At 44.6% G+C, this 14,537-nt stretch overlaps 1 protein-coding gene across 1 annotated transcript in view; it reads left to right on the forward strand.

The window, feature by feature from the left end:
• arhgap44a (Rho GTPase activating protein 44a) overlaps window positions 1-14,537 on the forward strand; it is a 29,915-nt gene that overhangs the window by 8,867 nt on the left and 6,511 nt on the right. The window contains exons 2-18 of the mRNA XM_071922814.2: window positions 3,777-3,816; window positions 4,395-4,514; window positions 4,932-5,008; window positions 5,159-5,270; window positions 5,466-5,542; window positions 5,695-5,809; window positions 6,010-6,078; window positions 6,378-6,459; window positions 7,716-7,843; window positions 8,608-8,719; window positions 9,263-9,344; window positions 9,530-9,610; window positions 10,446-10,559; window positions 10,679-10,770; window positions 11,227-11,410; window positions 12,649-12,666; window positions 12,817-13,005. Of these exons, the coding sequence (XP_071778915.1) occupies window positions 3,777-3,816; window positions 4,395-4,514; window positions 4,932-5,008; window positions 5,159-5,270; window positions 5,466-5,542; window positions 5,695-5,809; window positions 6,010-6,078; window positions 6,378-6,459; window positions 7,716-7,843; window positions 8,608-8,719; window positions 9,263-9,344; window positions 9,530-9,610; window positions 10,446-10,559; window positions 10,679-10,770; window positions 11,227-11,410; window positions 12,649-12,666; window positions 12,817-13,005 (1,692 nt within the window). The remainder of the gene's footprint in view (window positions 1-3,776; window positions 3,817-4,394; window positions 4,515-4,931; window positions 5,009-5,158; window positions 5,271-5,465; window positions 5,543-5,694; window positions 5,810-6,009; window positions 6,079-6,377; window positions 6,460-7,715; window positions 7,844-8,607; window positions 8,720-9,262; window positions 9,345-9,529; window positions 9,611-10,445; window positions 10,560-10,678; window positions 10,771-11,226; window positions 11,411-12,648; window positions 12,667-12,816; window positions 13,006-14,537) is intronic.

The following is a 14,537-nucleotide window of genomic DNA, read 5'->3' on the forward strand; positions in this document are numbered from 1 at the left end:
TAATGTTGCCACCAGAGGCAGCGAGGGACTTATTCAAATTCTGGCAGTTGATCTGTCTGTGTAAATATTGCCTTAGCTAATTCATCTTCCTCCAATGTCTGCAGTCGTCCATGTTTGCATTGCACTGCTTTGTAGCTGCTGTTTTCACTGATGTATTACAGAAACAAGGAAGTTTTTGAAATTAGTCTGCACGTGTTTGTCTAAAAGCTGATGATCAATTTGTTGTTATTTTAAGCATTTTGAGTGGTTTTGTGTGTGTATGTGTGTGCGTGTGTGTGTATGTGCCTATATTGAGTCATCAGCAGCCCCAGGTAAAGGAATGCCTGTGAAGTGGCAGATGGTTGGCATAAACCTGGCACAGTCTTGTTCCCCCACTGCGAGCACACCGCCCACATGGCTGCCAAATCTCCCACGTGTTTACTTTCCTCCCAGGACTCACTCTGCACACTGTTTGTTGAGAAGAATCTCACTCTTCACCTCCAAAACCTCTCCCAAACTAGCTCTACATCAGGTCCTATAGGACCGAGCAGCTCCAATGCTTCCTGTATTCCAGCCCATGCGATGCTATTTTGTCGCTCGCCTTGATAGGCCGACTATGCGCGATACTGATATCCTGAGAGGAAATACCGCTGTCTGAAAACAAACAAGCTCAAAGAGCAAGACGGCCTGCTGTCTTTGAACAGATCAAGGCAGATAGGCTGCAATCTCTTTGATGCTTATGTCAGACTGGCCTCATCAGTCGTGCTCAATGAGAAGGGCTAGATTTCTACGTTTTAATTCGTTATTCCCATGTGTTAAAACTTCACAAACAATTAGCAAAACATGTTTATTTTACCCTTTGCGCCTGTAATGGATTATGTACATTCTTATGTGAAAACTAGCCCTCCTTCGCAAGCCTACACGACACACACACACACACACACAATCATGGACACAAAGAGAAAGAGAAAGAGAGACGGAGCAAGAGAGGAAGATCCCCCTTAAGTATAACATTCTAACATATGCAGCTGTCATCTTGTTGTGATGGTTTGATGGCTTAGCTTATCATCAGAGCCCTTGACACAGACAGCCAGGCCGGAGAGCCTGACAGCTCGTCCATCCGTCTCTGCCAAGCTTAGCTAACAGGCTCCCTTCTCCAAGTCCCTGTCACTGCTGGAGCTCCTGTCCTATCTGTGCTGCTGGGCCCCTGCTGGGGTCCCTCCGCTGCCAGGGTCTCCCAAGGGACCCTCAACCAGCCAATCAGAGGGCAGAGAGACAGTGACGAGCTCACAGCTGCATTGCAGACCTCCAGGCTACACACTCGGCGTGGAGTGCATGTGACAGTCCGGCCCACAAAGTCTTTTATATTACATACTGACAGAGTTTGCTTTTAGAGGCTGCTGGAGCGTCGAAGCAAAACTGTGCCAAACTTTACTGTGCTGGGTGCGTTATTTTTGTCCCCTTTTTGCCATGTGATCAGCAAACTGCAATCACACTTACAACATCATGCCAGAAATCTCTCGCTCTGGTATCACTCTCTCTTTGTCTCTCTTTCTCTCACACACACACACAAATTTCCTGTCTTTTCTCTCCTAGCTCAGTCAGCAGAGCAGAGCAGAGCAGTTTTCCAAAAGGCTGGCTGTGATTAGATCCATTGGTACATGGGTTGACCCAGTTCCCATGGCTCCATGCTCACATCTTGGCACTGAGAATGGAGATGCTAATAACTCGCATCATTAAAACTCAGCTTTCCGGCGACAATGTATGGAACATGCATGAACAACTGCATGTCAATACCAAAACATTTCGGTGCATTTCTTTTCTGCCATTTTTGGAATGTTATTGTCTTCAACACAGTGACATGGGAGACACTAGATAAAAAAGAGCCGCTATGTGTTGTCTTGACAGAAGTGGTGTCGAGGTATCCTAAATGAAAATAGCGTTTTGGCCTTGTGCTGCTAATGTGTTTTTGGCTGACTGATGAATAATAGAGCAGAATCCAAGGCCTATTCGAGCGCTACTATAAGCAAACCCATTCTCTTGGTCAACAGAGAGATGAAGTCCGATTTTGTTCTTAAATAAATGATACAAAATAGCTATTATGTTGATTGGCACGGGCCTGGTTAGAGCACAATTGCAGGAAGCGGCTGTGCAGACAGGGAGGGGAAGTGCAGAGAGAGTGTGTGTGTGTGTGTGTGTGTGTGTGGAGCTGCTGGGCGGTTGCTGGGGGTCCGCAGGCCTGGTTTTGACTCATTTTAAGAGGTCAGACTGTCTACCCAAGTGGTTCCTGCTCTGTCAGCCTGCAGGTCCTGGAATGCTGCTTTGAGAAGATGTGGGCGCTGCTCTCGTTTGTTGCAGGCCTCAGGAGCAGGTTTTCATTCAGCTGCGCTATGCATTTTGGACGTCAACACAATTTGACAATCTAATATATGCGCTCTTAGGGGACAAATTTTCCTATTTTCTTGTCTTTTTTCTTGCAGCATTATAAATGGGATGCTAATCTGAACATGCTGTTTGACTGCTTGGCACTGTTCCTCTTTGAAAAAGGAGAGCCTTAACTGCAAACCCTCTGAACTGAACTGAAAACGTATATTTATGATATCCGGTGGTGTGCCCTTTTCCGAGCTTATGGCCCATTCACTCTAATGGATGAGCGGTTTTATCTGCTTCATCACTGGTCGCCTGCTTGTGGCCTTTCCTCAGTCTTTCCTTCAGTCCCCCACCCTGCTGGATTCGGTGGGATGCGGTGCTTCTCTGTGCATTCACATCACTGGCCTGTGTGTGTTCACTGCTGTCCTGCTTGTTTCAGTCATGCCGCTGGATTTTGTCAAGTGTCAGGGCAGTCCAGCTTGAAGCATCTGTGACTAGCTTGCAAACTGATTGATTTGTTTGTTTATTTATTGTCTTAGATCATGAGTCAGAGAAACGCATGCACAAGCACACAACACACACACACACTCCAAAGGGACAGATGCTTGGATGTGGCCCACCCATGATATTTTAGAGCATTCTCAGTTTGATGATATGCAAAAAATACGGTGAATGAGTCTTCTGCATTTAATGCAAATCAGCTGGGCCTTTATTTAACTATACAGCATGCAGCTGTTCAGTGGTATTGTGAAACTGTTTGGCAAAGACACGCCATTATGAAGTACTTTGAGATACATGTGAGACTTGAACAGAGAGAGCCTCAAATCACAGTGACAAAATGATAACATGAACATGTCATCATGTGCTCATAATCAAACAGTACAAATGTTTTGAGATGCTATTGCTCCAGATGTGTTCTCCAATGACCGTATTTCACTTCCTTCCCATGGGTCTTTTAGGGAAAGGCCCTGAATACGAATACTTCTCATAACAAAAACAACCATATCATCAGAAAAATAGCAAAACCATTAGGGTATGGATACTTGAGACCCGCTGGATTTTTCTGTCCATAGGGAGGAACATGTTTTCCAGTCTTGTGTGAGGATGAAAGCGATCTGCGTCGCTCATTGGCCAGTGTCCTTATCAGAACCAAGCAAGGCAGGGGGTGGAGGGACATGCTGCGTAGGCTAAGTGGCCTGAAAGAAGATATTCGAGTTCAATCTCTGCCACTTAAGAAAAATGTTTTGCTTTTCTCGACCTTATCAGTGCTCAGAGCTGCACAAAGTGCCTCATCATTTGGCAGAACCATTACATCCATTTGAAACAGACATGTGCAATGTTGTCCATGTGCAGTTGTTTGTTTAAACTGCTAGCGTGAGCTCATTCAGGTTGTCTGTACCCTAAGTGTTTAATGTTTATCTTTACAGGGCAGAAAAAACAGAGGTGTTAAGCGAGGACCTTTTACAGGTGAGCTGTTTGTGTGTCTATGTGTGTGTGTGTGTGTATGCACATGCGTGTTTGTGTGTGTGTGTGTGTGTGTGTGTGTGTATGCAGAGGGGGCGATGGCACCACCTGTGAGCCAGGTGCTTGATTAAATGATACTCCCTTAGCAGTTAGGGAGGTGCAACCCTGTCATTGTTCATGCTGTGTTATTTTAAGGGGTGTAAATAATGTGATTGCTGCATAATGTTTATAGCTACTCGTTGTGTACTAGTGTGTGTGTGTGTGTGTGTGTGTGTATGTATGTGGGTGGGGTGAGTGGCGGGGCGTATGTATGTGTGTGTGTGCTGCTGCACTAATGCATGTCCTGTTTGCATCCTAGTAGAAGGTAAAATAAAAATCAATGGCCTCCTCTCATAGATAAAAAGTTTAAAAAAGCCTTTATTGTATTTGCTAATAATTTAGACACAACTGAAAGCAAAGCATCACACAGGATACATGATGCTGCAGCAGAGATGATGGTAGAATACAGTTTTGTGCATGTGTGGGTCCTGCCGGTGAGCTTTCTGATGTGTGTGTGTGTGTGTGTGTGTGTGTTGTTCCAGGTGGAGAAGCGTCTGGATCTGGTCAAGCAGGTGACCCACAGCACTCACAAGAAGCTGACCGCCTGCCTGCAGGGTCAGCAGGGGGCTGACATGGAGAAGAGATCTGTCAAGTCTCCCTCTGTAAGACCTGCATCCGTCACACACTCCGACACTAACCGGCGACGCGGACTGATGTTATATGATTTGATGTGTGGAGCGGCAATACAGTGTTATATGTGATGTTGTAATGCTGACGATGATGACATACAACGCGGTCTGACACAGTAACGCTGCTCTACTAGATAGATATTAGATTAGATAGGCTTTTATTGGAAATTTTGACAGTGCCTGCTGTATAAAATACACTTAAAATACACATAAATACACATCATCTTCCACAATTGCATTTGCCGTCCATAAAACAGAAACTACATACCTACTTCATACATACATACATACATACATAAAATGCATACATACATGTCTATATATGTACTATATACATTCATAATACTAATGCTATTTCTAATTTCTGATACTATTTCTCTCTACTATCAGAAAAAACTACCACTCACTATCCTGGCCCAATGTATGGTAGAAGGGGCTGCAGTGTTAGGAGACGACTCCCTGCTAGGGTAAGTCACTATAGGTAAACACACACACACACACACACACACACAGTCATCTTTAATTATTGATTTGGTCATTGAATTCTTCTCTGTCCTCATTACCCGTGCTGCATTTCAATTCTGTTTTATTGCCTGTGACTGTCTGTGGCCAAACAGGAAGATGCTGAAGCTGTGTGGGGAGACGGAGGAGAGGCTGGCCCAAGAGCTCATCCAGTTTGAGTTCCAGATAGAGAGAGATGTGGTGGAGCCTCTCTATGTGCTTGCTGAGGTGAGCCGGCGCTGTATTTAACGCACCAATTAAGACGTAACACCTTCCTGATATAGACAGAATTATAGAGCCGCAGTCTGTCACTTTTCATCTCAAACGTTATCAACAGAAAATAATTAGCACAAATTAACGTCAGGTCATTCTGTGTCAGGGCAGCATTTTAATTCTCTGAGTTGGGTTTTCCATTTCTTATAGGTGGATATTCCCAACATCCAGAAACAGAGGAAGCACCTAGCTAAGCTTGTGTTGGACATGGACTCGGCTCGGACAAGGTGAAGCACGCTCACATCTGAGACCCAGGCTACATCCTTCTCCTGCTCCTCATTCATTTTTAAACTTGAGATTCGGGTTTTAAATGTCTGGGGTGTTGAAAGCCTGAACCGTCCAATGCAGTGGCCTTATATTTTTTACTTCATGCCTGTAGGTATCAGCAGTCGTCCAAGTCCTCCAGTCACCCAAGCACTCTGCAGCCCGGCGCCAAGTCCGAGTCCCTCAGAGAGGAGATGGAGGAGGCGGCCAATCGGATGGAGATCTGCAGGGTGAGTCACCAATCAGAGCCACTCATATCTTCTGTCCTTTCTCCTCTCCTGACCATATGATTTATAACTATCCCACAGGTAACAGACATAATGGGACCACAACTTCAGGATGATATTACAGTCATATGTAGGGCGTCAATGAGATCATTTTGTAAAAGATGCCTGAGGAGGTCACGGTTGTTTTCTGCTTTCTTCTCCAGGATCAGCTGTCGGCAGATATGTACAATTTTGTGGCCAAAGAAATAGACTATGCAAACTACTTTCAGACGGTAAGTAGGCCATATTGTCTCATTTAAGTTTTGTTTAAAATGATGTCAGGTGTGTCATATTTATGTGTATATGTAAGTTAGATTTAACCTTTCCTGATCCCTGAGGGGAAATTGGATAGATGGTACTTCAATACACTGTATGCAAATAGTATTCATTATTTTTCCAGTGTTAGCACAGAATACAGTGAAATTTATGGATGATTTAATAACATGTGATATATGATATGATATGATATGATATGATATGATATAAGATTGTTAGTAATAGTCTATTTTTCTCCTGCTCTCCCCATCTCTAGCTGATAGAAATACAGGCGGAATATCATAGGAAGTCATTAGAGATTCTTCACAGTATCCTGCCCCAGATTAAAGCTCACCAAGGTGAGTCATGCACCGCGCGTGTGTGTGTGTGTGTGTGTGTGTGTGTGCTCCAGTTCTGTATGTTCCATCCACACCTGCAGCAATACCAAGATGAGAAGTTAATGAGTTAATAGCCCTGATACTGTCACATAATAATATCATTAACCTATCCACATCCATAATTAAACTATGGTTAGTTTACAAGTGCTATGAGGTGCAGGGCCTAAATGCTAACTAGCGTTGACAATACTAGGCTAACATTAATAAAGAGGCCAGTGCCACCACATGGAGTTGTTGTTTCCTGCAGCTTTAGCAACTCTCTCTGTAGCAGCTCAACCTCTCCACATGGAGAGATGCTGAACACATACAGATACATGCTGCAAGGCTAACAACTTATCCATATGCTAATTGCGCTAGTTAGTTGCTAATGCAGGGCTAAAAATGTATCCATGCTAACAGCACTGGTTAGCTGCTAACGCTAGACTAGTAACTTATCCATATTGTAACTGCACTAATGAGGCAACAGCCAATATTCACTTTGCTAATAATGTTTGATAGTAATCAAAATTTCAGAATAAATAAATGTCTAATAATGTTTTTTTTTACCTGCCCATTAAAAAAGAAGCCATCTCTGCTGTTCTGCTTTACCGCTCCTTGAGGTCTTTGCATTGAAGGCAGTGCCGATATTCATGTTTTATTACGCTGCTTATCATTCTCCTTTTTTGCTTGGAGACTTTCCAAAGATCTATTTCTTTTTTTTCTGGACAGCTGAAGGCAGAGACAAAGCCAATACTGTGGAGCATCTTCTGTCATGCTACACTGCAGCTGCTTCAATCCAAAATAGTCCACAGATTTTGTTTACGTAATATGTAAAACGCATCGCATAATGTGTGCCGAGAAGATTTCCCACTTGTACCCAACCAAATTAGAGGGGTGTCATACAGCACTGATAGGTGAATTTTCTTATTGAATTTTTTTATTGAGCCCCACCATGTTACTTAGACTGGAAATAAGGCAATATTTTATCATGAAAAAGTTACATAATGTAGCTTTAAAGTAATGCATGTAGTGCAGGCGGAGGTTAGGGTTCAGGGAATGAATGTTGTCAGTGAAGCTCTTCACAAGTAGTAATACAAACATGTGTGTCTGGATGTGTGTGTATGTCTGTGTGTGTGTGTGTGTGTGTGTGTGTTTCCAAGCATGTAGGCGCAAGTGCAACTCAGGCAGGTTTGTGTGTGTCTGTGTGTGATTCTAGCAGCTATGGTTTTGTGTTGCAGAGGCGTGGGTGGAGAAGCCGTCCTTTGGCAAGTCCCTGGAGGAACACCTGAACATTAGCGGGAGAGAGATCGCCTTCCCTATCGAAGCCTGTGTCACCATGCTGTTAGAGTGTGGCATGCAAGAGGAGGTAAAGGGCACACACACACACACACACATACACACACCCACTCTAACTCACTGACAAACACTGCAAATCAATCAAAACAATACCAACATTGCACCAGTGACGAGCTGTGTCAGCCATGTTTACAGACAAAAGTGATTAACATGTAGGGCTTAAAGGTGCCATGTGTTTAACATCAATAAATCATTACCACGTTGATTTTAGAGTCATTAGTGTAATTAGTGTAAACAAATGAGACCATCTCCTAGAAGAGGGCCGCTGTTCTTCCAGTCCATAGTTTCAACTTCGCGCTAACTTACCTCAACAGAGTGAATCTTCATTGTTCCCAAGAGCTGTTATCATCTCTTATCCTTCTCCTTGCTCTTCCAAACAAACACATGTGGAGTAACGCTAGGGAGGGAGAGGGGGGCCAATAAGTAGCAACATCCTTTCCGCGATAGGAAGCAACATTGTTCATGTGGTCTTAATTTTGAGAAATACTAGCACTTACAATAATACTGGTGTGAGATAGAGATTACCAAGCGTTTCGACCATGGTCTTATTTGTTTACGGTAATTATTCCAAGGTACTGACAATCAATATAACAATGATATACTGACGCTTAAAAATGCTGCACATAGCACCTTTAATATTTTGCATCTAGCAATGTCAAGCACACCAAGATGGGAGACTGTTACTTTTGCACAGCACTCTGACATGGACAATGTTGAGATGTGATGAGAGTGACTGTCTTGTGAGCCTGTATTTCCTGTGTGTGGGCTGCGTAGGGCCTGTTCAGAGTGGCACCCTCGGCCTCCAAGCTGAAGAAGCTGAAAGCCTCCCTGGACTGTGGAGTTCTGGATGTGCCGGAATACTCTGCCGACCCGCACGCCATCGCAGGTGAACTAATACGCCCACGCAAATGCCTCGTTCAAAGCCCGTCTCCATAACAACAACAACCCTTAACACTCTTCCAGTGGAAGTGTAGATAGAGCACTGGGCTATCTCTGTGTGAAAAGCGGAGATGTTTCCCACAACTTCCACAACAGCCGTCCCCGTTTTGTGTGGAAATTTCACAGTGTACAAAAGTTTGAAAAGATTCATTTCGGGCCTATTTTTGGAAAATGTGGGCTCATTTGGAGTAGCATAACATTTGCCAAGCAGTCTGCACGAGCGCTGCCCCAGATACTCGTTTCCTCAAGTCTTTCTGTTCTGATGTTGCTGTCCACTTCGCACATTAGCGAAGAAGCTGAGTTGAGCAATCTGAATCTGGCAGCTCCACTAGCTGCAAGGGTCTGGTGTGTGTGTGTGTGTGTGTGTGTGTGTGTGTGTGTGTGGGGCACAGGGGGCATGGCCTAATCAGTACTCTGAAGAGGGAAAAGCATCTCCCCACCGCAGCACTAATGAGATTTCACTCTCTCTCCCTGCTCTTCCCTCCCTCAGGGGCTCTGAAATCATACCTCCGTGAGCTCCCCGAGCCGCTGATGACCACTGAACTTTACGAAGAATGGATCCAGGCTTCCAAGTGAGTGGCTGTTCCCCTTAATAAAAACAGTATCTTGAATTACGCCATTGGCCATGATGAAAAACAGAAAATAGTCCATAGTCTTTATACAAGAGTCTCAAATGCTAAAACGGAAAAAAAAACAATGGTGACTTTCTTTTAGTAGCGGAGCACAAAGTAACCTGACATGTTTTTCATCTCTCCAGCATTCAGGATATGGACAAGAGACTACAAGCACTACTGGCAGCGTGCGAAAAACTCCCCACAGACAACTTGAACAATTTCAGGTCAGTCGTGCTGACTCCTTTGAATTTTCTATGAGTCCAGTCAACTGCCTTACACAATATAGAAAGAAAAGTCATATCAGATCCAAGGCAGGACAGATATTGATGATTTTGTTTATGCTTACTGCCCGAGTCAAATTCATCTAGTCAGCGCACTGAAAACCTTAGTAACATTTCAGTGGACTGTCTTTGATCCTGGTGACTAGAAGCTTGATATCATGTTTAATATTTGACATTTAATGTTTGTCGTGATTGCTTTTTTCCTTTATGTTTTTTATTTATTTATTTATGAGAAAACTGACAGTCAGGTCGAACACCTTATTTCCAGAGGCTTATCACGGGGACAAAGTGTGACCTTACTGCTGACACATTCACACTCACTCAGAGAGAATGACACAATTCATATAGAGTGAAGGCGTCCTTTACCTCGAGGCTGAGACATCACAAAATGTCAAAATTGATAAGTAAACAGCTGTGCTTCATAGACAACGCATGGAAAAGATAGAAATACCTGCGAAGCCTACGGTATGCTCAAGCTTTCATATCCCAAAATAGGATTGGGTCAAATTAATAGCATATTTATGTTGCGGATGACTGTGTACAAGTGACATAAGCGCTCTCTGGTGTGCGAGATGTGTGCCAGCAGTGTGTTGGGGCTCCTGCCCTATCTGGGATAAAAAACAATCTTTGGCAGCGTGCACTGAAATATTGATAACCATCAGTTCTGTAGCGATGGTGGATGTGTGTGGCTGAACAGTACGACTGATAAGAGGAATAAATCAGTTATAGTGCTCCGGCTATGGCTTTTAAGATGCTCTCTTTTATTTGAATCCTTCAGATATCTAATCAAATTCTTAGCCAAACTGACGGAGTACCAAGACGCTAACAAGATGACTCCCGGCAACATGGCGATTGTCCTCGGCCCTAACCTGCTCTGGACACACTCTGAGGCGTATGTATGCTTATATAACCTAACACACTGGAAATAATTTCACTTGTTGGGTGGTTTAAATAGTACCTGAACGCATCACATATCGATTATTATAGCTCGGTTCTTTTTCTTCTTTCCAGGAACATGACAGAGATGATGACCACCGTGTCCCTTCAGATCGTTGGCATCATCGAGCCCATCATCCAGCATGCTGACTGGTTCTTCCCTGGAGGTGAGGAGGCATATACTGTATACGTGATACTATACTGTATACAGGAATATGATTTTTCAGGTTTTTTTTTTAGGATTTTATCTGTTTTCGATCCCATGTCCCATTTATTTCTAATGGAAGATTCAAGTTTTCCTCTTTTTTTGTACCCTTTGTATTTCAGATTACATTCCTGTGTATACTTAATTTTCACATACTTGCACACAGACATATGCATACGAATTTCAATCCAAAATGAAATGCTGACCATTTGATAAATGTGACACCTACAAAATTATTGTGGGCATAAAGTAAAACTATTGACGTTATTAGCTATGGTTTTGTCATTTGGAAAACCATTTTAGAAGGTGCAATCATATTTATAAAGTATTGAGCACTCAAACATACACATACACACGCACACACACACACACACACACACTATGATATGTGCTGATCGTCTCTCTGTTCCCCCCTCAGAGATTGAGTTCAACCTGACAGGCAGCTATGGCAGCCCCATCCACACCAACCACAACTCCAACTACAGCTCCATGCCCTCGCCAGACATGGACCAATCAGAGCGCAAGCAGCAGCACGACCAGAGCCGACGCCCACTCAGCGTTGCCACTGACAACATGATGCTGGAGTTTTACAAGAAGGATGGGTAGGATGCTAAGTGCAACCTTCTGCCCACTTCTCTCTCTCTCTCTCTCTCTCTCCCTCTCTCTCTCTCTCTCTCTCTCTCTCTCTCTCTCTCTCTCTCTCTCTCTCTCTCTCTCTCTCTCTCTCTCTCTCTCTCAGCACATCAAACTGACTTTGCACCCACTCCTCCTCTCTCTGTCACTTGATACTGAAGTCTTACATTTGCGGAGGACAACGCTCGCTCATTAAAAATCCATCACCTCGGAGTATTTACGTATCCACTAATCTAATGTCTGAGCCCCTGTGAGACAGAGGTCTCCATGGGGGGTGGGGGGCAAAGATGATGAGTATTTATCTCACCTGTCTTTCTCCCATCCAATTACTCTCGCCGTTATCAGGATTCATCTGGAGAAGAGGAGGCTGAAAATTGGCCTCATTTGAATAGACAGGGCCGAATTGCGCTGAATAGCGTTGTCTCTATGGCAACCGGGCTCTGATGGAGGGCTGTTGGGTACCTCTTTTCTCAGGAAAAATTTCTCCAGCCCCTATCTTCCCATCCTCCCACACCCAGCTCATCCTTCACAGTCTGGCTGGTACGTCACCTGCCCTGAGTCACTGATCCAGCTGGTGGAAAATCACTGGCAGAATTGAAACTGATGCCTTCATCAAGCACTCCCATCAAATTAAGAAGAGAGGCTGTAATACTATAGAAAACAATCTGATTCTGTGAATATTTCACACCTTGTAATCATTTTTCAGTGTTTTCAGAGTGCAACTTTCTATGCGAGATGATGAAGGATGGCTTTCATCTGTTTGGGATAATGAGCAGCTTTCTAATGGTGGCATGTGAAAGACAGTCCATTGTTCCCAGACTTAGGGAAAAAAAGTGTCCGCTGTGTCTTTGTGTGTGCTTTCCTAAGACCAAACAGGCTTAATTAGAACAAACAAGGCTCTAATTGGCCCTCAGTAGAAGAAGTGCAGGCTGTTGATTTGACCTGGCATGTTCTCACCTCTGATACACCCCCTCTTCTCCTCCCTGTCACTGTGGATCTCATCTCTCCATCACATATATATATACAGTATATATATAGACACACACACACACCATTTCTTTTCATTTCAGCCCTCTAGTGTAGCATACTGGACATACACTCAAACTCACTTTTCCATATACTGCGTGGTTTTAATCTGATATTGTTAATCATGTCTGCATGACTTCTGACCTCATATGCCTTCTGCCTCTCTTCCCTACTAATGCAGCATTAGGAAGATACAAAGGTACTGTATCACGACTTTTATAGTCTCCTAGCTTCCCATTTCCTTCTTTACCACTCCCCAATCTCTTTAATTCTCAAAGCAAACAATGTCCCTCCTGTCCACAGTCATTCTCCATCCTGTACATGACTCAGTATATGTGTTTTTCTCCAGTATGGGCGTGCGGGTGATGGATACCTCCTGGGTGTCTCGCAAGGGTTCGTCCACGCTGGCACGCAAGGCCTCCTCCACCCCTCCGGGCATGCAAGGCCCCGGCTCTCCGGCGGACACGCTCATCCCCGAGCAGCCTGGAGAGCTGGCCACCTCCCCCTCCGCCACGCCTCCGCCTGGAGAAAGGGTCGGGTAAGTCCCCAACGGAGCCTCCGCCCCCCCCCCCTTCTTTCTCACCCTTCTGCTCCTCGTCATTTTTATTGTCATCGCCACCACCATCATCATCACCACCACCACCGCCACTGCCATCGTCAACTTTGTCTGCTCTGTGTGACGTAGATCCTTGGCTGTGTTCATCATTTTCTCTGTAACTTGTGATGTCTTTCTGTTTTCGGTTATGTCTTCTATTTTCTTTTTCTATTCATCTGCCTCCCCATTCCTCTCTCATTCTGTTTGTTCTGTTGTTATTATTATGGTTCCTCACTCTCCACATGTTTCAGTTCTCCCTTTAGTTTGTCAGGTTGATTTTACTGTGGGTAAAATTTCCAAAAGGGGAATGACATTGTGTGACTTCAGTTCTGAGGGGTTTTATTGCCGAATATGGAAGTTTCGTTTCTTTACATGGCGCTAAGCTTCAATCCGCAAGTCCCTGCGAGCATGTTAATATTTCCAAATATCCCATTGATGTGGCTTGGCTTCCTCAGCTTTGGTCGTGAATTCTTTCCTTTTCTGTTTACACGGACTGATTTCACCATTTTTTCCGTATGGATATGATTATCATAGTTACACACATGAATACTCACCTCATGGTGGCTGGCTCTGCCTGTGTTGCAGACAAATAATAATAAGGCTTCTGGCTTGGCTGGCTTCCCCCTCCTCTCCTGTGGCTCTTTCAGCCAATGAAAGGGTTTTGTGTCTGTTCCACACTGCCCTGGGCTGACTGCGGGACCTGCAATGCAAACAAGTCATAAGGTTATATATAGAGCATATAGGGTTTTCATATACAGCAGAGGGGAGATATTCACTCAGCTTGGTAATATGGTAGGCTGCAGACCAGCACTTTGGCTCTGGACACAGATCCTCACAGCTCCATGCAGTGTGCAGACACAAGGTGATCACAGAAGGAGTCCTACACACTGTATTTTGTCCTTTTCCTTTGGCAATATGAACGGTTTTCCTTTGCTTTGCTGTTTCTTTGTGCTTGTCTTTGTATTTCCTCAAAGCTGACTGTGTGCTAAGCTTGGTGCCCACCGCCCGCCCTTTCTGCACCACTAAAATGCAAATTTTTTCCTTTTTTTTTTTTTTTTTTTTTTTTTGGCTACGGACCAACTAACACACTAACACCCTAATCATCAAAAAAGCTAATCCTCTATCGCTCCAATTCGTCTCCCTGTTCAATCACTAGAGCTGTTTCTTTTGTGCTGTCTATTCTCTTAATATCTACAGCTCAGACGACGTGTCGCCCAATCGGCCGGACACCTCTCATGCCTACCCGCCCCCAGGGGAGGACCGGCCGCCCCCTCCTTACCCCACCTCCTCGTGCCACTCAGCCCCGCACCACTTCTATCCCAAACCCCCACCCTGCGCTCGCCCTGTGGCCCCGGGTCCGGAGTCCCAGCCGCCCGCCTCCCCCCCTCCCCCACTGCGCTGGTCTGGCTTCACTCCCCCCGCCCCGCCCCCTTCCTCCTCCTCCTCCTCCTCCTCCTCGTCACTTGACATCAATT

This window comes from Centroberyx gerrardi, chromosome 7 (assembly GCF_048128805.1).
Source record: "Centroberyx gerrardi isolate f3 chromosome 7, fCenGer3.hap1.cur.20231027, whole genome shotgun sequence".
NCBI classification, from domain to species: domain Eukaryota; kingdom Metazoa; phylum Chordata; class Actinopteri; order Beryciformes; family Berycidae; genus Centroberyx; species Centroberyx gerrardi.